Source organism: Lepisma saccharinum, chromosome 4 (genome assembly GCF_977018435.1).
Source record: "Lepisma saccharinum chromosome 4, izLepSacc3.1, whole genome shotgun sequence".
NCBI lineage: Eukaryota > Metazoa > Arthropoda > Insecta > Zygentoma > Lepismatidae > Lepisma > Lepisma saccharinum.
The window spans coordinates 13,305,070-13,331,682 of record NC_139232.1 but is presented as its reverse complement, the minus strand read 5'-3'; the positions used below and the strand labels follow the sequence as shown (position 1 = coordinate 13,331,682).

At 39.0% G+C, this 26,613-nt stretch overlaps 1 protein-coding gene across 3 annotated transcripts in view; it reads right to left on the bottom strand.

Annotated features, from left to right (window-relative positions):
* Nucleotides 1–21,455: 21,455 nt before the first annotated feature.
* Nucleotides 21,456–26,613, bottom strand: part of LOC145987097 (uncharacterized) — a 60,653-nt gene continuing 55,495 nt past the window's right edge. For all 3 annotated transcript variants that reach the window (XM_083121572.1, XM_083121571.1, XM_083121573.1), the window contains one exon: nucleotides 21,456–21,878. In XM_083121572.1, the coding sequence (XP_082977698.1) occupies nucleotides 21,796–21,878 (83 nt within the window). In that variant the 3' untranslated portion in view covers nucleotides 21,456–21,795. The remainder of the gene's footprint in view (nucleotides 21,879–26,613) is intronic.

Below are 26,613 nucleotides of genomic sequence, written 5' to 3'. Positions count from 1 at the left end.
CTCCAGAAGTTCCGTTGGAGATGTGAGGGGCAAGAAGAGACCTCAGTGTCCACTGCAGAGTCCAGATGCAAGACTTGCTCATCAGTGCCCTTGATGGCTTTCGGGCAACAACCAAGTGCTCCTAGTACGACCCCATCAGACCATTGGTTATTAGAATGGCTGACGAGAGATAAGGAAGATAGAAAGTGGAGGAAGAAGAACATAGACGAAAGGAAAGAATAGAGGAAGAGAAGCAGAGAAAGAAAAATATGGCTAAAATATAAGAGAGAGCTAGAAAGAAAGAGGTAATGGAGCTAAGACAAGTAGTGGAGTCCATGGAGGATAGAAGGCTTCATGAAAAAGCAGAAGAAGAAGCTAAAAAGGCACTTGAAAAAGCATAAGAAGAAGCTAAAAAGGCACTTGAGAAAGCAGAAGAAGAAGCTAAAAGAAAACTAGACACACAAGAATTTAGGTTGCTAATAGAGTCTCTAGAAGAGAAAAGAGAAATGGAAAAACGACAAGCAGAAGAGAAAAGAGAAATAGAAAAACAAAAAGCAAAAGAGAAGAGAAAAAGAATTAGAAACTCTCCATTGAAGGTCAAGAAGAGAGGAGAGAGCAAGAAGCTGATAGAAGCAGAACAGAGATGCGAACACTCTTCTCCCAACATCAGACCAGTTAGAAAGTCTTAGGGAGGAATTAGATAAAATTAGAATCTCTTGTCAGCAGGAAGTAGTGAGAATAGTAGAGGAACAATTACAACCTTTAGCTGTCTGGCGTGGTGAAATGGAGCAAGAGCAGGAATAAATGAAGAAAAATTTAGATGTATGTCTACAATTGGTAGCCCAGTCTACGACGGAAGGTGGAAGTGAAGAACCAGAGACAGTTAAGCAGATAGAGGCATCAGTAGCAGATAGAGGCATCAGTATAAACCATAAGTTCAGCAGTAAAGACTCTGAGTGAGCAGGCCGTAGTTATGGAGAAGACGGTCCAAGAACAGAAAGTAGCTGCAGAAACAATGGCTAAAGCAACCGGCAAAAAGGTGAATTCTCATTGCGAAGAGACACAGAAACTGGAAGTATCTCTTCGGTGAGAAATACATGAGCAGACTGGGTCTATAGTCAGAAGAGTAGGCGAACTGTAAGATAAGATTGAACGGTTACAGATACAACTGGGAGCCCATTCTGATGTTCTCCCAGATTCCATTGAACGGGATAGAAATTTGAATCCTGAAGCAGCCTCTTATGAACCTCCTAGAGTGGTGCAGAATCCTTTCTATCTGGGAACCATTCAATCGGATAAGCGTAACCAGCATAGAGAAGCAGATAGTTCCGATGGGTCACCTCCTCGGCGAAGAACCAAATTTAAGATGCCTAGAATGGCTGACATCACACACATCCCCAAGTTCAAGGGTGATATCGAAGCTCAGTTAGCATAGAAATATCTTCGTGAGCTCAATGTAAGCTTCGAGCTCATGCAAGTGCCTGACAATTATAGACTCGAATTGCTACCTAGAGTATTCACCGGTAAAGCTGAACATTGGCTGGCAGGTAACATAGACAGTTTTGTTAGCTATGCTGATTTCAGCATAAAGTTTAAAGAAGAGTTTGCCTCCGAGAAGGCTAAGCAGAGACAATTAACTGCAGTAAGAAATAGATATTCCCGTCCAGTACATGAAAATATGGAGAGCTTCGCTTGGAGCATTTACGCCGCCTATAGGAATTTAAGCAACAACTTCAGCGAGAGCGAGGTGCTGAATTTAATCATAGGTCAGTTACCTTATAGAACCCGAAATCTCTGCCTTGCGCACGCTCCCAGATCAGTTGACAAATTGACCAGCTTTCTCAAGGACTTTGAAATATACGATGATCCCGACTTTTGGAGAAATAAAGAGGACTTGAAAGGTAAATAACTTCCCAATAAGAGTTTCAAAGTGCGAAGCATTGAGACCAAGAGTGACACTAGACCAGAAAACTCTTGGAGAACTCGAAATTTTAATAGAGGTGAAGATAACCGAGGACTGAACCGTAACCAGAATGATCCATGGGAACCTTATCGACCAAATCAAGGGCAAGATCGTAGATTTCCCGATATGAGGAGGAACAATCAGGAATGCAGTAGTCCTAATCCACCTAGGCAACCCTCACCTAGAAACATGGGGCCAAGTGGAAGACAGTCACCCTCCAGAGAAGTTTTGACCTCTGAGCAGGAAACAACCCGGGACTTCCTGCGTAATCAAAGGTCTCAATCCTGCCAAACAAACTAGATCCTTGTCTAGGTGCTTCGTTCCCATTCAGGCAAGGTGCCTCGGAGGAGCGACCTGATACAGCTATCCAAGAACTGAAGGTAAACTTTCAACTATCTGAAACAGAAGAAGTAAAATTACAGAGTGAACTGAAATCCGCAAGGGAATCAAGGACTAGATACAAATCACCAGCAGAGGCGGCAAAGTTAATAGATATACCAGTGACTTGTGTAATAGATACTGGGAGCGAATGCTCTATTTCAAGTTATGAAATTTGGGATAAATTAAAGGAACAAATTCCAGGTATTCAAGTGCAGAAGGTTCAAGAGATAAGATTGGTGGATTTTTCTGGGAGTCATAGGAAGCATGTCTTTGGCAGCAGACGTGTGGAACTGGAGATTGAAGGTATGGTGTTCAGTACTGAAGTTTTTATATTGAGAGGTTTTTGTACAGATCTTCTTTTGGGCATGCCATTCTTGAAGCAGCACGAGGCCGAGATAAATTTCAGAAGAGACTCGGTAAAATTGTATTTTGTAAAAACTCCGGATCAAGATGTAGGGAATCCACTGGATGTTGAAATTGTGCGGTACATCCAAAGGGTCCAAGAAAGAGACGAAGAGTGGATGCATAAACCGGCAGACCTCAGGGAGAAGGTCGAAACTATAGACATTCTGAATGATTCCCAGAAACAGGAGTTGCTGTATGTGCTGAATCTATATATAGCTGTGTTCTCAGAGAAGCCCGGTACCATGGAAAGTGCAGAATGTGAGATCCTTTTAAAAAGTACCGAACCAGTTCATCGCCCGCCATATCCAGTGCCACTTTCGAAAAGGGCCACTCTAGAAAAAGAACTTAGCTTGTGGAAAAGCTGGAACGTTATTCAACCATCGCTATCACTCTATCTAAATCCATTACTAGTAGTAGACAAGCCCGATGATATTGTAAGACCATGCCTGGATTTTCGACAATTAAATGCTATTATGATTGTCCCTAAAAGCTCAGTGCCACCTATTGATGAGTCATTGCAGAGATTTAAACAAGCCCAGTATTTTTCAAGTTTAGATCTAGCTTCAGGCTATTTACAGATTCCTTTGAAACCAGAATGCCAAAAATACACTACTTTTTCATACAAAGGTTGCCAGTACGAATTCTTGAAGATGCCTTACGGCTTATCTAATGCTGTGTCTACCTTTGTGTCAGTTATGCATACAGTTTTTGGACCTGAAACTGAAAGTTATCTGACAGTGTACATAGACGATCTTCTGATTTTTGATGTGGATTTCGACAGCCATATCCAACATATAGAAGCGGTGCTCCATAGATTAGAAGAGGTTGGACTTAAGGTGAAACTTCACAAAAGGTAAATTGGTTTATTTAGGCCATTTAATTTCAGGAGATAAGATTAACATAGACCCGAAAAAGATCGAAGCCATCCTGAAGTTTCCACAACCTAAAACTAAGAAAGATGTCAGGAAATTTTTGGGACTCGCAAATTGGAGACGGAAATTCATAAAAGATTTTTCGGTTGAGACAGAACCATTGCTGAAGTTACTCTCTAAAATTGGGGTTCAATGCAACAATCCACCTTCGACCAGCTTAAACAAGAACTGGTAACCGCTCCTACCCTGGCTCAACTGGATTTAGACCAGGAGTTCTGCATACAATGTGACGCTTCGACCAAAGGCTTAGGATGTGTCTTATTTCAGAAGCAGAACGGACAGAAAGCTGTAATCCAGTATGCTAGCAGGAAGCTAAAGAACAATGAAGTACACTACTCCATTCACGAACTGGAATACCTGGCCATACTTTTTGGAGTAAGCAAGTTTGAGATTTATCTTCGCGGGAGACATTTCAAAATCTACACTGATCACAGAGGGTTAGTTTGGCTCCAAAATTCCAGGAACTGGAACTGTCGGCTCACCAGATGGTCCCTGAAACTACAATCTTACTCTTTTGAAATTATTTATATAGAAGGAAAAGAAAACACGGTTCCCGATATACTCAGCCGTTATCCAGCCGAATCCAGGATGAAAAGATTGTATCAAGTGTATGGAAACCTCTTATTTAGGAAAACATCTGGGGATGAGTCTCCTGGAAATTGTGTGTCCCCGAGAAGCTGAAAGAGAGGGTCCTAAAGAAGAACCACGACGAACTAGGTCACTTCGGCATGGCTAAAACCCTTAAGAGAATTAAGAGTAGATATTTTTGGCCTAAATTGAAGGTGGATATAGCCAAACATGTTAGGAATTGTCTCTCCTGCGCTAAAACGAAAATGGACAAATTAGGTATTTTGAAGGATGGACAAATTAGGTATTTTGAAGGATAAGCTACACATTAATCAGAAAAGTTCTCATGAACTTTTATCAGTTGACCTAATCGGAAAGTTGCCTATGTCTCATGGGTACCAGTATTTTTGACCATGGTAGATGTAGGGAACAAATTTGTCTCCTCTTACCCTCTGAGACGAGGAACGGCCAGGGAAATCGTTCATGTAATGGAAAGAGGATATTTCTCCCATTTTCCAAAGGTGAGAGCAATTCTATCTGATAGAGGAACACAGTTTACTTCTGGATTGAGGAAGGAGTATTTAGATAAGAAAGGGATTAAGTATTACTTCACCACCACTTATCACCCCAGCAGTAATACCATCGAAAGAATTAACCAAGTTAATAGTGCGGTTACTCAGATTGTTCTGTCATCGTGAGCACCAGTCTTGGTCAAAGTATCTAACCAAAATTTCATGGCTCCTAAACAACTCTGTTTCAGACATTACAGGATATGCACCTTCAAAGTTATTCTTTAACAGGCCTGTGCCTAATGAAGTTCTGGACCACTTCAACTGGCCCATTGACGAAGCCGATTCCAAAATAGACAACTGGTATCAAAAGTTATTCATGGCAAGAACTAGAGAACGCTCCAAAAGTGAGAAAAGAAAGTTTAAAGTAAAAGGAAATGCATTTCAGTTGCAAGAAGGTGACTTGGTTCTGGTCAAGAACCATAAGCTGAGTTCCAGAAAGAATAAGACACTCGCCAAGCTATTCGAAGTGTTTATTGGCCCCTATGTCGCCACGGATGTTTGAAGCAACACTGCCCTGCTGTTGAACCAGAAGACCAAGAACCCAGTCGACCAAGTCAACTTAGACAACCTTCGCCTCTACAGATGTTCTCCGGAGCAAAGAAGAGAAGTGGTAGGGGAAGAAGATGACCTAGTGACTAAAGTGTAGAAAAAAACAGAGACTCTTACTACTGTCTTATTTTCTATTGAATTTTAAATTAATATTTAATGAAAACTTTTCATAAATTGTAAGATTTAAATTTCATCAAAATTTTCGCCCAAGGAAGGGGCATATAACAACCCTGCATGGTCGCCATTCACTTATTATTAGACCTTGCGTGGTCGCTATATTCTTTTTAATTTTGGATAAAAGAGTTAAGCGGAATGTCCCTGTGAGACACACGCTTTTAGTTTAAATGTATTCTGTAAACGTTAACGGATCCACCTCTACGTTTATTAGCATCACTTATTATTAGACCCTGTGTGGCCGCTGTATTCTGTAAACATTATCAATTATTGTCATTTACACTGTTGAACTCTTTGTTTAGAATTGCAGCGTCCTGTGTGGCTCATTATTAATTGTATTGTTTGAATGCACACAGTTTTAGTTTATTATGACACGTGCATCTAGTGATTTTCCCACTAGTGATTTCTCAATGTCCAACCTTGACAATTCTCAATACGGAGTTTGCAATATGTAAAAAAATGAGTTAGCAATGCATACTCGTTAAAACTTTCACCGCCCATGCACCACCGCGAGGCCCAGATCTTAGTTGACTCCCTGATGTCAACAGGCAAACATCCAGGGTTAACTGGCCTCCCAGCCTGAAAACTAGAAGCCATCCCAGAAGGAAGGAAGGAAGGAGGAAGAAGAAGAAAGAAGAAGAGGAGCCTAGCAGCAACCTACCTACCTGGTCCGCTCGCTTCGGCTGATAGGTGCTCAGGTTCTACCTGCCAAGCTTGACTTGGAGTACCTGGACCTTCCTTTCTAACCTGGCATCTCTGCATAGGAGGGGGGGAGGTGTAAGTGTCGTGGCATCCTTTAATCCTTTTACCCAGCGCCCGCTATTCGGGAGTACCGATTGGTTTCGGCCAATTCCCGGCTGTGGTTGGGGCTACTACGCGCAACCTACTCTCTTTTACAGGGGAACCCGTGACGTCGGCAGCAATCCAAGGCCCTAAATAAAATTAGGTCCTCTTACCCCCCTGGCACCTCACTGCGAGGAATAAATTGGATGATCCCTGGCCCCCTTTATCTCTTCGAGACCAAAAGTTGTGCCCCTAATGAACTGCCCCTAAGACACATTTTTGAGAAAATTGGCGGCAAGATATCCGGCCCGAAGGGATTTCATGGCGACGTAGGAAAGAGCTTGTCTACCTGTAAAGACAGCCCATCGTCCAGTTCGAAAAAATTGAAGCAGTTTTTCCTGATATTGACGTTGATGTTCTCAGCAAAGACCAGGTTTACCTCTACAAAATGTGCCAGGCTGCAAACAGTGGAGTGTGTCCAAATGATCTTGCAATGTGTCTTTCTGGGTCCATTCACCATGCTCGATGGCTGACTCTTGCAGGGCACATCCTTTGACTGTATATAGCAACGTCAAATCCATCACGTGCTCTTAAGACATTGACAGAATTTGTCGTTAAAGTTTACGCTCCCATGTGGTATTAAATCAAATGCAATGGAACTATTAAGGACGCGTCAAAAAACCTGTGGCTAACATTACAGAAAATGGAGTACTTACCAAACGATTTAAAGACTTTTCTCTATGAACGTCTTCAAAATCATGCTTTCTGGGGGCATCCAGAAAACATACTTGTTGGTATGTTGGCAGACAGTCACCCAAATGTGCGTCAAAACGCAGTGAAGAAGATCCTGGAAGCAAGAAAAAGCCAACCAAACAACACCATAAGAAAATTTGCACCCCCAGTGATTAACTTTAATGCCAAAGATTACACAGATTTAGTGCACTGGGGAAAAGAAGAAATAACATCGCCTCCAGTAGCACACTTACTTACAAATGAAGACTTAGAAGAGATCGCAGCAGAAAGAGACGATTCCCTAGGAAAACTGCACTTTTTTTACCTGCCGTGCCATAGCCAGGCAGTGGAACTGTGCGTCAAAGATGTAACTGCTGCATCAATTGCTTTATGTGGTTATGACTGCCTAGATGGCTATATTAGAACTCAATTGGAGGACAGGAAAATATTACCAAAGTTTGAAACCAAAGCGGACTTTAAAACCTAAATAGGCCAGTCTACCTGGGTGGGTGGGCAGGCGGCACTCGATTGCAGCCACCTCCTCGTGGTGAGTGCTAGATAGTCGATGAACTAAGAGCTGCAGTTAACTTCCTTTCCTATTACCTTATCGTTTTTGGTAAATTTAAGTCGGTGGGGTTGAGTAATTATAGCGGGTTATTGCCTTCCCAACATCCGTAACATTTCTGTATATTTGGCGTTTTTTGACGAATTTTGGCGAACTAAGAAACCATTTTCCCTGATTCAAACACACTAAATCCTTAATATTAAGCAACATACAAGTAATATATGTAATTTTTTGCCATTAAATCACTCCAGGAACTTCGAGAAACCATCAGGAAAAATTCCAATTTTTTTACATTTTTTCATAAAAATTTTAAATTTTGACTAAAAAGCGCAGCCTGAAGATATTATCCGATCAAGTTGGATACTACAACATAACCATTTCTTAAATAACTTTAATGACATATATTTAGAGAAGTTAACAATAAAGAAAATAACAATTACTTCAAATTTCTTTTTAATTATGAAACCAACTTCTAAGTATGGACAATTGTCTTCATCACTGACATATTCACTGAGTGTAAGGGACGAGCCTTTGTGAAGACACCCAAATATCAATCTCTCTTCCACATAATACACCCTGGGCTGCATTTTGCAGACTGGCAAAACTCTCAGGCATCTGGTATAATCCCTTGTGAGGCTTGTGCTTCTGCTTGTCGTCCCTATATGTTTATGATTGTTTCTTCATCCATCTTACATAATCATCATTAACCTCATCTTCGCAATTAGCCAAAAGTTTCAGAAAAGCAAAGTAATGAATGAATCAATCAACATTCACTTTTTGCAGTGGGATACTTGTTATTGCATCCACTGATTTGGCAGTTACCGGAAGCTTTTGAACAGGACAATCCGTTACGCTTGCATCGACATCTATCATGAATTCATTTCGTCCTGCTGGCATGCCACTGGGTATGGGGTAAAGGAATTCTTTACTGCCAAAACTCCACCTTTCTGACTTGATCCTCTCTTCTGTGTGGTTCCAGATTCTTATTTAGAAGTATGTACTAAAGTTGTGGTATTTTGTAAATGAATCAGTAGATAGAAAAAGCCCAGGTGTAACAAATCTCAGGATTCAGAAGTTTTGAAAGCTGTAAATTTTAATAAACCTGGAAATTTTGAAGGGGAAAGTGCCCTTGCCAATCAAATTACACCATGTTGTCCATTATGTTTGTAATTGTTCTTTCATCAATTTTATCTTATCAATTTTCATCCCCAAATTTTTTCACATTTTCCTTATTATTTTTTCAAAATTGGAGATGAGCATCACATGTCCTCAAAGAGTGGTCTTTTGTCTTGCTGTCAAACTGCATTTCTTTTGCAGGTTATGTGAAGCAATGCTAACAGTAGAAGGAAGATCAGCTGTTGTTTGTACTCGTCTACGTAGAAAGACGTATGAACAGGTGCAGACAGACTTCACCCAGAAACCCAGTCCCAACAAGGCTGGCTCTAAAGAACCTAGTCAACAAATTCAGGTGAACTGGTAGTGTTGTGGATGAAGAGTATCCTGGCAGGCCAGCCATAACACCACAAATTGTGCAAAGTGTACAGGATGCGATCACACATAGCCCCACCGCATCGATCAGGAGACTCAGTAGGGAGCTTGGTGTCCGCAAATCCACCATATGCAAAACCCTGTGCTACAAATTGCACAAAGGTCCATACCACATAAGCTTGTGCATAAGCTTGAAGCTGAGGATCATGTGGGTCCGGGAACCTATGTGCCATGACCAAGGTGGATTGCCACAAGATTTAAGATTTAAATCAGGTGATTTTTAAAAAAAAAAAATCACTGATTGAAATCACCTTAAAGAAATGATTTATAGAATAATGTACATAAGGATTTTGCAGATATCAGAATCACTTTTGGTGAAAGTACATTAATCTCGAAATCATTTAATGGTATTTATAGGCTCTAAGAAAGGAAAAGATGGGATGCAAAATATACTGGGTGGCCAGAATTAAAGTTACCCAACTCAGAGCCCTCTGTAGCCTGTTTGAGGCATCTTAGAACTCTGAAATTTGGTGAATTCACTATGCAGACCATGCGGAAAAAGGATGGCGATAAAGAAAATAAAAAAAAGATCAAATTTCTGCCACCAGGTTGAAATGTGGTGCTGTACTTCCATGATGGGTTGTAATAATGACGTAAACTGGTCCAATTGGTTATGGATTTGCCTTTATCTTGCAATAAATGAGAGATTATTTTCTCGCAACTTCCAGCCACTTTCTAATTAATAACCAATTGGACGCGTGTATTTACACAATTTTTTAATTGCTTTAATCAAACTGTTCAAAAATTTACATTTCTGAAAACAAAAAGAAACTTGTATCTGTAAGTATGGTGTCAAAAACCATACAAGCAATTTTAAGCATGTTTTCTTAAAAATCGATTTAAATAAAAAAAAAAAAAAAAAAATTTTTTAAAAGAAAAATCAAGCCACCCTGGCCACGACCTACCCAAATGAGAATTTGATGCAGAAAGTGTTGTTCAGTTACAAGAACAATTTCACACCTAAACAAAGTGTTTCCCGGTCGATGGATTGGTCGTGCCTCGCAACAGCTTTGGATCCCTTTCTTACCAGACCTGACAACCTTAGACTTTTTGATCTGGGGGTTTATCAAGTCTAAGGTTTATGAGGTGAAGATCCAGCATTACCCAGTTGAAACAACTCACTACAGCTGCTGAGATTATCAACTATGTTGGTAAAGGTGCTTCAGGCAGAGGAGGATCGCTGGCATCTGTGTCTAGACTTGAGGGGTGGTAACATTGAGTTACACTGATCTTGTGTCCTACTGTGATATATGTTTCAGTACATATTGCATTTAATGCAATAAATCCGGTTCATACAGAAATAGTGACTTTATAATCGCCATGTATATGTGTGGTTTTACATCCATGATTTCAGAAAAAGTTACTTCAGTGACTTCATCCTGTTGACGTCTCTGTTGGCATGATACCATTTGCTACTGCTGTATCACTTTTAATATGCTTTCAAATGGAAAAAAATATATACACCAGTGGAAATCCTGAATTTGTTCTGCATGGATGCGTATATACAGGCCTCGCGCATTTTCGACGTGACCATTGGCCACGTCTTGTGCTCTCACATACATGTGTACCTTTGGCCACATTGTGGGCACAATCATGTTATAGATGGGGTTCCTCAATGATCTTAATGATTTTGAAAAGGCCTGCATGTTGTATTGGATGAAGGCAAACAAGTGTATTAGTTCGGTTATTTGAAAAGATTAGAAAGTAATGTTGTGTGTGAATGTGCTCTAATATTGTACAAATATTCAACATATTTTTGTCTATTTTCATAATAATATACTAAGTAAATATTGTTCATTACATGATTATATAAACAAATTCAATAGGGACACCAAATTTGAAAGACAATACTTACTTTTATTGTAATTTTTACATTTTTAAAAATAATTGAAACAAAATTGTTTTTCTTCATTCCCCGCAAATTCCTACCTTGCCTCTGAAATTAATTGTATTTTGAAATACGAAAAATTAAGTATAACTCATTTACAGTACTTTTGGAAATAACATACCTTAAGGCGATCTCCTACTCCGGCGAAGGTTTGAGCAATTTTCAACAGAACATTTTCAAATTTTAACTGAACACTGAGAAAGAATGTCTCTAGCGAACCGATATTTTCATTTTCTGCATCAACGTCCCCATAATTAATTCATTCATTTTACTTGTGAAATATTGTACTTTTTTCACTTTTCTTGACAGGGCAACCCTGTTGCCGGCCTGAGGGCTCACTGCAGGTGCTCACCGTCGTCGTGGTTGCCTAATGATCTTGTAGAAAGAGGGTTTGGAACACGACGGGTGGTTTCGCCCTAATACACAACAGGCTTAGAAGATGAACAGAGAGCAACATGTCTTTTGGCTTTTAACTGGGTAGCTCTTAAATTATGGACAGGAAATGGTGGCATGAAATTGTGTTCTGCACCAACAAAAATATGAAGTTGGAATATGGTTGGAGAGCGAGTCTAAAAGCCAATTATGTTTTTAAAGCAGTGGCATTTCCGTAATGGGGCTGGCTATGGCATTATTATTATTAACTCTATTGTACATTCTTCCATTATGGATGTAGATAACGGACCATACTTTATATGTATAAATAAATGTTAATGCTAGCCAGGACTGGACCTACAGTTTAATTGATTGATTGATTCAATTGTTATTTTACTTCACTTTTTGTGACAATTTTGGCTAATTTACAAAGATGAGGATGAGTGATGATACGATGAAATTGTTGAACGGCAACTCACAAAAAACTTCTATGCCTTGGCCGGGATTCGAACCCAGGACACCTGGCATTTTTGCATGCTATGCTAACCACTTCACACGCAGGTCGGCCCGAGTGTCTGGAGTTGGGGTTGTGGATGTATGAATTTTACATAATGGCTACATTAACACCAATTAACTATTAAATCGAAAGCTCGTATCACTAATGTAATGAAACATTTCATGCACAAAATAGAAGTATTTATGCCAATATAATATTTTAATATTTGAATTCCATTGCAAACACTATAAAAAGATAAAGTCCCCTGTGCCATGAAGGCACATTTAAAGAATGGGGATAGGGCCACACACATTCTCGAACTGGAGGTGGTGATCAGCACCATACTCCTGCAGCCTTTACCCCCGACCTCCAGGTACCCATTGATTTGAGGCTGGGGCAGCCCCAGAGCCACTTTATGCGGGGACAAGGCCGGAAGAACTCAGACCTTATATCACCTACCCAGGAATCAAACCCGGGTCTTTCGCATGGCAGTCAGATCATACTGTTTTTTTTTTATTATTATTTTTATTAAAGTGAAGCCCCTAAGCGGGCTTCCTACACAAACCTCATCTCAATTAAGGTCAAATCTCGACTTGTTCATTGAGGACAAACAATCACAAACATCCATGTCCGAACTGGGATTTGAACCCGGGATCCTGGCATCATAACATGCTGCGTTCATTGCTTCGTGACGGGGGTAGACAAATTGGCCACTTTGGCTCTCGCAAACACTATAAAACATTAGAAATCCTTTCTCTCAACCTTGATCTGTTTTCTGCAGTTATTATTGCTTACTCCTGGCATTTCCCCTCCTGCGGTGGAGAAAGAAACTGGAATGGGTCTGCAGCTAGGGTCAAATTTCGAGAATCACCATCGAAATATCATGTTTCGCGTGCCGAGTGCTTTCCAAACGTTTGGAAGATTTTAGCTGGTTTGTCGCAGCGGGTTGCAGTCCGGGCTTCGGAGAAATTCGTCACCATTCGTAAACCTTGACGGATGACATTGGCATAACATGAGACTTTCATCGGGGGGGGGGGGCAGGTGTGAACTTTTGTGGGGGACAGAGTCGAAAAGTTTTTTCATCCAATAAAAATAGTGTCCAGGATTATTTGCTAAATAACTGATAACTAATCTAATCTAATGTGCAAATTAGTTTCACTATATTCGAAACTTGTATCAGGGCTGGTGACTGACTGTACCCTTGAAAATTTGGAATACCAGCACCCTTTGGGGGAGGGAGGGGGCGATCTCCTACCTCGGCAAAGGTTTGAGCATTTCCCATGTAACCTAATGGGTTTTTGGGGGTATTTTTTAATTGCTTTAATCAAACTGTTCAAAAATTTACATTTCTGAAAACAAAAAGAAACTTGTATCTGTAAGTATGGTGCCAAAAACCATACAAGCAATTTTAAGCATGTTTTCTTAAAAATCGATTTAAATAAAAAAAAAAAAAATATATATTTTTTAAAAGAAAAATCAAGCCACCCTGGCCACGACCTACCCAAATGAGAATTTGATGCAGAAAGTGTTGTTCAGTTACAAGAACAATTTCACACCTAAACAAAGTGTTTCCCGGTCGATGGATTGGTCGTGCCTCGCAACAGCTTTGGATCCCTTTCTTACCAGACCTGACAACCTTAGACTTTTTGATCTGGGGGTTTATCAAGTCTAAGGTTTATGAGGTGAAGATCCAGCATTACCCAGTTGAAACAACTCACTACAGCTGCTGAGATTATCAACTATGTTGGTAAAGGTGCTTCAGGCAGAGGAGGATCGCTGGCATCTGTGTCTAGACTTGAGGGGTGGTAACATTGAGTTACACTGATCTTGTGTCCTACTGTGATATATGTTTCAGTACATATTGCATTTAATGCAATAAATCCGGTTCATACAGAAATAGTGACTTTATAATCGCCATGTATATGTGTGGTTTTACATCCATGATTTCAGAAAAAGTTACTTCAGTGACTTCATCCTGTTGACGTCTCTGTTGGCATGATACCATTTGCTACTGCTGTATCACTTTTAATATGCTTTCAAATGGAAAAAAATATATACACCAGTGGAAATCCTGAATTTGTTCTGCATGGATGCGTATATACAGGCCTCGCGCATTTTCGACGTGACCATTGGCCACGTCTTGTGCTCTCACATACATGTGTACCTTTGGCCACATTGTGGGCACAATCATGTTATAGATGGGGTTCCTCAATGATCTTAATGATTTTGAAAAGGCCTGCATGTTGTATTGGATGAAGGCAAACAAGTGTATTAGTTCGGTTATTTGAAAAGATTAGAAAGTAATGTTGTGTGTGAATGTGCTCTAATATTGTACAAATATTCAACATATTTTTGTCTATTTTCATAATAATATACTAAGTAAATATTGTTCATTACATGATTATATAAACAAATTCAATAGGGACACCAAATTTGAAAGACAATACTTACTTTTATTGTAATTTTTACATTTTTAAAAATAATTGAAACAAAATTGTTTTTCTTCATTCCCCGCAAATTCCTACCTTGCCTCTGAAATTAATTGTATTTTGAAATACGAAAAATTAAGTATAACTCATTTACAGTACTTTTGGAAATAACATACCTTAAGGCGATCTCCTACTCCGGCGAAGGTTTGAGCAATTTTCAACAGAACATTTTCAAATTTTAACTGAACACTGAGAAAGAATGTCTCTAGCGAACCGATATTTTCATTTTCTGCATCAACGTCCCCATAATTAATTCATTCATTTTACTTGTGAAATATTGTACTTTTTTCACTTTTCTTGACAGGGCAACCCTGTTGCCGGCCTGAGGGCTCACTGCAGGTGCTCACCGTCGTCGTGGTTGCCTAATGATCTTGTAGAAAGAGGGTTTGGAACACGACGGGTGGTTTCGCCCTAATACACAACAGGCTTAGAAGATGAACAGAGAGCAACATGTCTTTTGGCTTTTAACTGGGTAGCTCTTAAATTATGGACAGGAAATGGTGGCATGAAATTGTGTTCTGCACCAACAAAAATATGAAGTTGGAATATGGTTGGAGAGTGAGTCTAAAACCAAATTATGTTTTTAAAGCAGTGGCATTTCCGTAATGGGGCTGGCTATGGCATTATTATTATTAACTCTATTGTACATTCTTCCATTATGGATGTAGATAACGGACCATACTTTATATGTATAAATAAATGTTGATGCTAGCCAGGACTGGACCTACAGTTTAATTGATTGATTGATTGAATTGTGTTATTTTACTTCGCTTTTTGTGACAATTTTGGCTAATTTACAAAGATGAGGATGAGTGATGATACGATGAAATTGTTGAACGGCAACTCACAAAAAACTTCTATGCCTTGGCCGGGATTTGAACCCAGGACACCCGGCATTTTTGCATGCTATGCTAACCACTTCACACGCAGGTCGGCCCGAGTGTCTGGAGTTGGGGTTGTGGATGTATGAATTTTACATAATGGCTACATTAACACCAATTAACTATTAAATCGAAAGCTCGTATCACTAATGTAATGAAACATTTTATGCACAAAATAGAAGTATTTATGCCAATATAATATTTTAATATTTGAATTCCATTGCAAACACTATAAAAAGATAAAGTCCCCTGTGCCATGAAGGCACATTTAAAGAATGGGGATAGGGCCACACACATTCTCGAACTGGAGGTGGTGATCAGCACCATACTCCTGCAGCCTTTACCCCCGACCTCCAGGTACCCATTGATTTGAGGCTGGGGCAGCCCCAGAGCCACTTTATGCGGGGACAAGGCCGGAAGAACTCAGACCTTATATCACCTACCCAGGAATCAAACCCGGGTCTTTCGCATGGCAGTCAGATCATACTGTTTTTTTTTTATTATTATTTTTATTAAAGTGAAGCCCCTAAGCGGGCTTCCTACACAAACCTCATCTCAATTAAGGTCAAATCTCGACTTGTTCATTGAGGACAAACAATCACAAACATCCATGTCCGAACTGGGATTTGAACCCGGGATCCTGGCATCATAACATGCTGCGTTCATTGCTTCGTGACGGGGGTAGACAAATTGGCCACTTTGGCTCTCGCAAACACTATAAAACATTAGAAATCCTTTCTCTCAACCTTGATCTGTTTTCTGCAGTTATTATTGCTTACTCCTGGCATTTCCCCTCCTGCGGTGGAGAAAGAAACTGGAATGGGTCTGCAGCTAGGGTCAAATTTCGAGAATCACCATCGAAATATCATGTTTCGCGCGCCGAGTGCTTTCCAAACGTTTGGAAGATTTTAGCTGGTTTGTCGCAGCGGGTTGCAGTCTGGGCTTCGGAGAAATTCGTCACCATTCGTAAACCTTGACGGATGACATGGGCATAACATGAGACTTTAATTGGGGGGGGGGGGGGGGGGCAGGTGTGAACTTTTGTGGGGGACAGAGTCGAAAAGTTTTTCATCCAATAAAAATAGTGTCCAGGATTATTTGCTAAATAACTGATACATTTGTGAAATCATAAATATTACTATTTATTACTTAGCTCCTCATGTTTTAGGATGTTAACAAAAGTATCCTTGACTTGTAAATTTCACAAACGTGAAAATTTGGGGGAGGGAGGGGGCGATCTCCTACCTCGGCAAAGGTTTGAGCATTTCCCATGTAAGCTAATGGGGTTTTGGGGGTATTTGCCCCCTCCTTTGCCCCATCCAAGTTACCCCTATGATGTTAGTCACAGGACATCTCGAGAATGAAGCACCATCAACCAGCCACAGAAATTCTCATACACATACACACACACACATACACACACACACTATATACATATATATATATATATATATATATATATATATATATATATATATATATATATATATATATATATATATTTTACAGACGAGCGTTATTGTCAGGTAGATCATCTGGCGACTAAACAGTGGAAACGAGAGAGAAAATACGCCACCAGGCAGTGTTTCAATTGAAGAAAATGTAGAAGGGGGTGGGGATGTCACAGCTTCATATCTTCACATTTGGAGATTTTTCTTTTGCAAGGCAAGGCAGTAGACAGATATTTTACCGAGGGGTGACTTTTTCAGAAAATGGAATATTTGGGGCATGAAAATGTGCTTTTGAACAAATTGTTTAGTGTTCCTCTTTTGCGAGTAATTTTTTAACTTGGAAAAAATATTTAGACCTCTTATACAGTATATAACAATGCTGCGAAATGATGCTAACAACTTCCTCAGTTTTTGGCATAGAGTTACAATGTTTAACGAAACCATGCATATTCTGAGAAGGTAACACTGTTAATCCAAGCGAGATGTTATATTCTATGTGACTGAGATGTTTTACACTCTTGCCACCACGGAACATTGATTGAATTGGTGTTTAAAGTCCATTTTATGCATAGTAAGGCTAATCGGGACTGGACCTACAGCTTAAAATGGGATCCGAACTACTATGTGCCTCCACAGGTTATCGAACCAGGGACGCCTTGATTACAAAGCAACGAAGCTAACAATGTGCCATTGCGGACAGTGCGCAGACCGCGCCAACAAAATTCTTGGGGAGGGATAGTTTTCCTTTCGACATCAAAAAATTCAACATATTTTTCTAAAATATATGTAGAAAAAGGACATCGTGCTGCAATGTGTGCGATGAGGCAGAGAGGAACATATTTGATTTGTAATTAATTCACTATAATTTGTTCCATGATGAAGAAAAGGAATAATTTGGAGAAGGGGTAGATCAAGTAAATTGTTCAGTAAAGCTTAAAAAATGACTTTCAGTAATAGGACAGTGTCGTAATACTTTATGGGAATTATGGCATGATCTGGGGGGATGCTCTATTGGCCATGGGGGGGATGGGGAGGCTGATCCGGACAATTGTTAGAAGTTCATTCTCCAGATATTCATGAACTATTTAACCTGCGCTTTATTTTATTTTCTCAAAATGTCGAGAGGAGCTGTAGCCCTGAATCTACGACAATTGCGGTGGCAGACAATTGTGATGAAGCCAAAATCACGGACAATTGCGATGATTTTGACGGTGAAGGTCATTTTAAAAATTAATGGTGGGACAATTGCGATGATCAAGATGACTAACTAACAGGTGCACCTAACCTAGTCTAAAAGTGGTGGTAATGAAAGTATGCTTACAAGCTACTTTGCCAGTCTCAAGCCTGGAGAAAGTGCGAGAGGATTCAGTGTTCTATTCGAAAATATCAATATTTCACATAATTCTCTTTTAAGAGGTATTGATTTTATTGATTTGCTTTATTTTACTTCGCTTTTTGTGCCACTTTTGACTAATTTGAAGATGGGGATGAGTGATGACATCTGAGATACTGGGGAATATGTCGCCCTCAACCCCTCCTTGAGAACAGCAATGTTTTACAGCATACTTTCGCCATCCCGCTACTTTGAGAAATTTCATACTCCAGACTAAGCGAATATACAAGTATATCTGTGCTGATTCTGTTCGCATTCCTGAACACTTTCATCTGCCAATTTTCAATTTAGCACTATAATTTCAAAAATACCCAGTTAAATCTTCACAGACCTTTCCTCCCCAGATATTTATACCCGAAGCCGGTTTCTGCAGCTCTAACACATCTGGTGAGCTTTCCTCGGGTCTCCCTCCCCTCCTACCGGCCCATTAGATGTGAACGAGGGTCCATGAAGAGCCTACTGGGCTCTGCAGGGTTGCTCTGTCAAGAAAAGTTAAAAAAAAGAGTAAAATTAATTAATTAATTTTCGGGACATTGATGCAGAAAATGAAAATATTAATCAGTGGTTTTCTAGAAACATCCTTTCTCAGTGTTGTTAAAATTTGAAAATTTTTTGTCGACTGGTTCGAGATAATCGTGACCAAAATATCCACAAAACCCCATAAGCTTACATGGAAAATGCTCAGACCTTCGCCGGGGTAGGAGATCGCCTTAATGCTCCCTAGCAATGTCCGTTTACATGGTCAACAACAAACATTGCAAACACAACAGTATTACATCTCTAAAACATTAAAACAGCCATGATGTAGCTATTTTTGTATTTTGAGTAAGGAGTTGTATATAACTGTTCATGTAATCTCTGGACTGAATCTTCTTATGTACAGCAGCCAGGCATCAACGCTTGTCTTTCCCGGTGAACAGGGTCCGTGACAGTCGCACGCTACAGTCTGTTTTTTTCACTCTCCCTGCCTTCGCTCTCTTTCCCTTTCTGTTGACGTTGCAGACTGACACCAGTATAATCCTCCCTCGCAAGTTGTGTTGTGTCGTGCCAGTGTGTTGAAGATTGTGGCCTTATATGGCACTACAAAAGTTTACAATACAACAAAGGATTTATCTTGTCGAGTGTTACTTCGGAAAGAGGAATTGTGGAGAAGTTCGACGACGTTTTGCAACTAAATTTCCTGGTGTTCCCGTTCCACATAGGACCACTATATTAAACCTCGTAAAAAAGTTTAGAGTAACAAGGTCAGTTCTGAATAAAAGTTGAAAGAAAAACCCACGTGTACTTACTGACGAAAAACTCGATGAGATAGGACAAAAGTTAGAACAGTCTCCTCGGAAATCAATCTGCCGCCACTCACAAGAAACGGGTGTTTCAAAAACCACAGCATTTAGAGCCACTAAAATTCTTAAATGTTAAAATAATAACGTCACGGGGAAAAAGTGTAAAAATCTAAAAAATAAAGTATAAAAAGACAATCCGCACACCATCCGTGAGTTAAGAGAGAGTATTGTACGAGAAATCGAGAGAATTACAGTAGATGAACTTGCACGTGTAAATGCCAATTTCCTTCGGAGATGCCAGGAATGTTTTGCAGCCGAGGGACATCATTTTCAACACCTTCTGTAGTCAAGGTTAGTACAAAATATGAAAACTGTAATTTTAATAGCCGACTCTAGCGACTGTCGCGGACCCCGTTCACTGGGAAATACAAGTGCTGACACCGGGCAGCTTGCCGCAGAGTCTTGTAGCGAATGTCAGGGAATGCTCTGTAGATGTCGCTTTTGTCTGATTCATGTTTTCTAACTTCGAATTGAATCATCTGCGTCATTGGTGATCTCTACGGTAAGAACAATATCTCAAGTCACTAAAAACTCTCAACTAAGCACCGAAAGATACAAAACTAGCAATAAAATTGATGTAGATCGTGGTAATAATGTTATGTTAATGATGACAATTGTCTTGTACTGTGTTAATTTATCTTAATTTTTATTATGTCAAACCTGATTGTGTACTTTCGTAATCTGGCATTGTAACATCTGTGCGTACATTAATCAGTGCCATTCACAAAAATCGAAGCACCCGAAAAAGATTTATTGTTATTTTAGAAATCATTTAGTAGTTGTAAAATACTTGAAAAAAAAAAAAAGTCTGATTTTTAGTCCCTGGAAATTGACGTTGATAAGTTTTGCAAATTGATCAGTGCTGTATGGCTGTTGAGTTTCTTTTGAAGTCCACTTTATTCACAGAAAGGCTAATCAGGACTGGAGCTACAGTTTAAAGTGGAATCCGAACTACTCTGTGCCTCCACCTGGTATCGAACCCACGACCCCTTGATTACAAAGCAATGACATTACCACTAGACCATCGGGAGGCCAAACTGTCATATGGCATCAACCTCTACATATACAGGATGTCTATACAAGAACTCCAGGATTTTAAACAATGATAGTGTGCAAACATTATTAGGTAACTCAGGTTAGTTAATTACAGTACTTTGAAATCAGTAGCTCATGAAGTTTAATTCACGGCGTTTGGAGTTTATTCCAACAAAGGTTGGCAACGCTGAGCAGCGTTGACCTTGAAGTGGCCGAGCCGAGCCAAACACAGTCAGTGCAGTTCAATGCAACGGCGACGTCACAACAGAAGGTGCAGTGTGTAATATGGCTTGTAGAAACTGGATCTGTTATTACTGTACAGCGGAACCTTCAACGCGAATATGGTGGTGTTTAGCCTTCGGACAAGACCATCCGTCAATGGCTTAAGGCATTTAAAAAAACTGGAAGTGTGGATTGGAAGGAAACGGCCTATTCCATGGCCTCCAAGAAGTCCAGACCTTACTCCCTTAGACTTTTTCCTATGGGGACATGTGAAGAACATGGTTTATGTGGAGAAAATACAAGATGTCAACCATCTAAGGCAAGGAATTATCGCACTTGTGGCAACAATCACCCCAGACATGCTGGCCAGGACGTGGCAAGAAGTTGATTATAGTTTGGATGTGTGCCGTGCTACAAACAGGGCACACATTGGAATTTACTAAATTGTAAACAAAACTTGATAACATTACCTTCAAAAATATGTATTTACTTTTTCCTGAGTTTCAGTTATTAATAAAATATTTAGCTTCAAAACCCAGGAGTTCTTTTATAGATACCCTGTATATGGGTGTGGTTTTGTGTGTGTGTGCATGCATGTGTATTGTAGTGTAATGTACACATAAAAGAAAAAAATATAGGATCTATGATGATATAATACTTACATTTTACGTATAAATATTACAATATTCTATTATTAAATATTGTTAAAAAACTTGAATACTTGTGGTTGGATATTAATGTAAAATTTATTATTCATGCTGCAAAAGCATAGCTGTCACAATAAATATATTCTTTTAATTATAACACACAGAGCTAGTTAACATTACACTTCATATAAAAAATATACATAGTTGCCAATAACATTCTGGAACATAAAGGCATACATTCTATTCAATAAGAACATCCTCTTGTACAAAAAAATAGACAATGGATAAAATTTGCATACAATATATGTATTACTTCAAGGTGACACCTTTAATACAACTATAAAATCTTCCATTCTTTACATTACATTGCTGTAATAATTATATCATGAGCATTAAAATGTCTTATGCATGTTTAAATTCTCAGAATCCTAAGTCTGCTGTCCCTCTCTTTGCAATGTTGAGTCTGTGGAACCATATCTTCTGTGTAAACTCCTTCCAGATTCCGCATACACTAGAACAAAATGGTATTGGTTGTATTTTATTATTAATATTTAGTGTTGTTCAAAATGTAAAATTTAGTATCCAAGTGAATAACATTAATACTAGAGCTGAACCGGTGCCGATGTATCGGTGCCAGAAAGTATTGGTTGAATTTATTTACTGCTAAGGGCCGATATTTTCCCAACATTTTGGTCTCTTTCACGGGATCATCGATATTTTTAAGGAGTCTATATATCCTGCAAATTATGCAAAATTTGAAGTTTATTTTTTCTTGCACCAGTTTTGTGTGAAAAAACTGAATTTTGTGATAACATAGCATGTAATTTTTAATATTCTGGTATAATTCTTGAATATTTTAAAGCAAATATCTTGGTAAATTGTTGCATATAATTAAAGTGAAATACTTGCACACTAATGATAATCTATATTTTGAAGAAAATCTTAATATATAATTTTCAAGCATCGGTATCAGTAATAGTGAGGATCGGTGAGAGTATCGGTATCAGTTCAAAGTGATATTCGCTCAGCCCTAATTAATACATTAAGGGGCCTCCCCAATGGAGCAGTGGTAACGCCGTCTCCTTGTAATCAAGTTGTCCCGGGTTCGATACCCGGTGGAGACACACAGTGGTTCGGATCCCACTTTAAACTTGATTCAGTCCCGATTATCCTTAGTATGCATAAGTGGACTTTAAACACCAAATCAACCAACCAACTAATACATTAAGAACTATCCTTTCTCCCTAATTGCAGTTTTAAATACACACACATACCCACACAAAGACTTGGTTTATAATTTAAATGTAAAGTTCATTCAAATAAATCTGTGAAGACTTGTTTATATCTTTGTGCACTTACTTACACGTCCCTTATCTGTTAATCATTCCTTCAAAGCCCTCTTGTAGTAGTCAGTTCTTTCCGAGCCACTGTTCCAACCAACTTCCTTTCTCCTTTCTTGAACATGCCCACCATTGCATGCTCCACTCTTCACCATAGCCACATTTCTAAAGCTTCTAGTCACTTCTTCGTAGTATCCAGGTCTCTGCACCACGGACTCCACATTAAACACTTCATTAGCCTCTTACTTAGCAGTTTATCCAAAGGTCCAAAAAAAAAACACTTCTTCAATTGAAAGATTTATCTTGCTCTTGCTATTCTCATGTTTCATTCCTCCCTGCAGCCTACGTCACTGCTTACAATACATTCCAAAAACACTAAGTTGCTGACCAAGGCAGATTTATTAACCCTTTCGAGGCGGATGACGAAATATTCGTCACGCATGGAAATTCCACAAGGATGGGGCTCATTTTAAGCAAAATGTAACATGTTGGAAAATGTTTATTTAAAAAAGTTGTAATAACACGATAAATGCCAATGAGGGCTCATTTTATTCAGAATTTCCAAGGCTTTCGTTTGGTAAGGTAAACATGTCGATGTGTACCCATTTTTGGAAGAAACAGACAGAGGAATTTCAAATTATTATTATTTTTTTTTTTTTCGCGAAGTTTGGCTAGCTCCCATTCGGTAGTACTTGTCGCTGATTGCCCCAAGTTATGTAATGGCAAATACATAGTATCAAAATGATAATACAAATAGTAATATTTTTAAAAAAAGAAGAAAAAGAAAACTCAAAGTCAAGGAGAATGTTTATCACAACTGACCGGAAACTCCATCAGAAATTTGCCCATTGATCTGGACAAATCGCCACTAGTCGCTGATTGCCCCCAAGTTATATAATAAAGGCGATCCGGACTTTGGGGCTGAGTGGTTAGCAAAAAGCGCTGCAACTCAAGGAGTCCCGGGTTCGAATCCCGCTACAACATGGTTGTTTGTGAATGCCCATTATCATTTCATCACTTATCCCCATCTTCACAAATTAGCCAAGAGGCACAAAACATGACATAAAATAATATCAATCAATCAATCAATTATATAATGACGAATATGTAGTATCAAAATGATGGTACAAATTGTAAATATATATATAAAAAAGAAATATCAAATATCTCGCTGGTAAATACCGTACCAAACAGAAAGTTTGAAAAGGAGTAGGATTGTTTGCAAGGGCACGAACTCTTACACCTGGCTGTCCAGAGAAAGGAAGAACATTTGCCCCCTCGCTGATGTCTATCCCCCCCTCTTCACTTCTTCCCACTGCACTGCACTCGCATCACCACTATCTTCATTCTCCTCTAATTCTTCTTCATCTTCCTCCCCTTCCTCTTCTGGTTCTTCTCAATCATCTTCTGGCACACCCTGTATATCATCTTCTGAAACCACCCTGTATATCTTCAACTTCTGTTTCATACCCTATGTCAAACCCCTCCTACAACAAGTCACGAATTTCTCCTGGGCGAAGAGATGCCATGACAAAAGACTCTTTCTTCTCAAGACAAGGTTTCAAAAGCACTCACGTTCATAGCACGATAACGAGAGAATGATTTGTGCAGCCAAACTCCTTGTCTGCAAGTGTGTATTACATTTCACCCATGCCTCTCCCCTCCCCCGAAGACGGTAGCCACCTCTGTGGCACAGATGCCACGAAAAGCACTCTCGAATAACACTATACAGAAAGGCTTCCTCCCCCTCCAACTTCCCTGCCTGTTGCTAAGTAGAAAACACAGGACAAACAAAGCTCTAACCCCTTTCTTCCTTCCAGAGCCAAATTTACTGCGTAGACATAACACTTGTTTAGAACTTGAAAGACTGAGCCCTTTAACTTATAAAGCCTTGAAAAACACATGGGCTTTCGTTGTGTCTTTTAACAATCTGCCTAGCGAAACGACAATGACATCAGAGTCTACCAGGCGATGATGGCAGATGTGAGGTGGATGCTTGGAGATTAAAGCCAAACAGATTCCGTGGTTTCCTTTTATTCAGTTTCCTGTTTATTGAACATTTATTATGAAGATGTGTTTGCCGAAATATTTGTCAACCGTCCTTCAATTACTTTTGTCATCTGGAGGCTCCGCCTCGAAAGGGTTAAGAAATAAAAACACTTAACAAGTAATGTTTCAACCCTGTATCAGGGTCTTCCTCAGACAAATAACTAAACTTCTTCGTCTGAGGAAGACCCTGATACAGGGTTGAAACATTACTTGTTAAGTGTTTTCATTTCTTAATAAATCTGCCTTGGTAAGCAACTTAGTGTTTTTAATATAGAAACAAGGCTTAATTATATTACTAGGGACATTGAATTTTCCCGATGCGCGAAATCGCCAAATGTGAAAAAAAGATGCAATTTTGAACATCCTGCACGTAACTACACCCCCAAATATGAAATATGCATGAGTTTTATTCGAAAAGTAATGCAAAATGTGTGCTTTTCCACGAAATGAACGCTTTTTGGCGAAATAACCGTGAAATATCATCAAATTAAGTAGAAAACACGCAAAAACCAGCAATCGAAGTTGTGCGCTCAAAATGTCAATTTGTAACGAAACGTTTGCCTAAAGTTTCCTACCACTTGCAGCTGCAGAACATTTTATCTTCAATCACATCAGGAAGATGCTGCAAATTGGGATTTCCCTTGCACATAATCTGTTCGAAAACTTCGCTCCCTGTAAATCTGCATTCCTTTCTTCTGCCGAATGTCTACTTAAATTCCAGTTTCATTGAACTTGCTAGCTGTAGCAGCGATAAGATAAGTCTGTTCCCGCACATCAAGGGAAACAATGGTGTCATTTGTGTTCAGTCATGAATGAATTTTGTTTATCGTCATGTGATTTTCAACATGTGTTTGTGTATGTGCAGTAGTGATTATTTTATTTGTTGGACAGCCAGGATATGATTTAAATACACACAATGAATAAATCACTTGAGATATGCAATTTAGAAATGAAGTGATTTTGTGTTGATGTGTTATTTTTGGTTGGACAGCTAAGTACTTGTGTATGTGTACAGTATATAAAAATGAAGTAGTTTATCAATTTATAGCTCTTTTGTATGTTGTTTCCTCTCATAATGAAAAAGTGTGCCATTTTTTTTCCACCGCTGGTATATACCACTGATGTACATTTTATTTACCGCACTCCTCAGTTTTTATTTAACATAAATTTGTCTCCCTATATACTACTAACACATTCCAAGTATATGGAGCTGTAAACTACTTCAATAGTTTGGCCCCGAATTCTCATACTAATTTTCTTTAGGTGCCATGGCAACTGAGCACCCTGTATTTTTCTACCTGTGATTCAGATATCCAAACAATACCTATAATCCAGATAATGTGAATATCCAGATAATCCAAATATCTGAATAGTATGGATTTCTGATAATCTGAACATCAAACTAGCACAGTTATTCCTGACATCCGAGTTTTCAGGTCGCTATTTACTTTTTCAAGTTCAGTAAGTTATTCTGGCAATAATTTTTGTATGTACGGATTGCTTGCATTGTAGAATTATTTCTCTTGTAGCCTACGGTTGTTACAAGCATAAAAACACAGTTTCTGTTGTGGCATTTTAGAACACACGCTCCCTTCATCAGACATTTAATTTTAGTTTGATTAAAGATACAGTTATAACAATGGTTAAAAAAATTTAATAACAGAAGAAAAAAACAAGTTTCATGCATAAAGTGAGTATACTAGTTTCTTCATATTTAAAAAAGAACCAATTATACAATGGACCTTGTTAATGTTACATTTTTGTAACATAGCAACTTAACTGTGAAACAAGCAGTCTGTTTTTATCAGTTTCTTAAATGAAGATTTTTATCTTAGATGAATATTTTATCAAATTTTT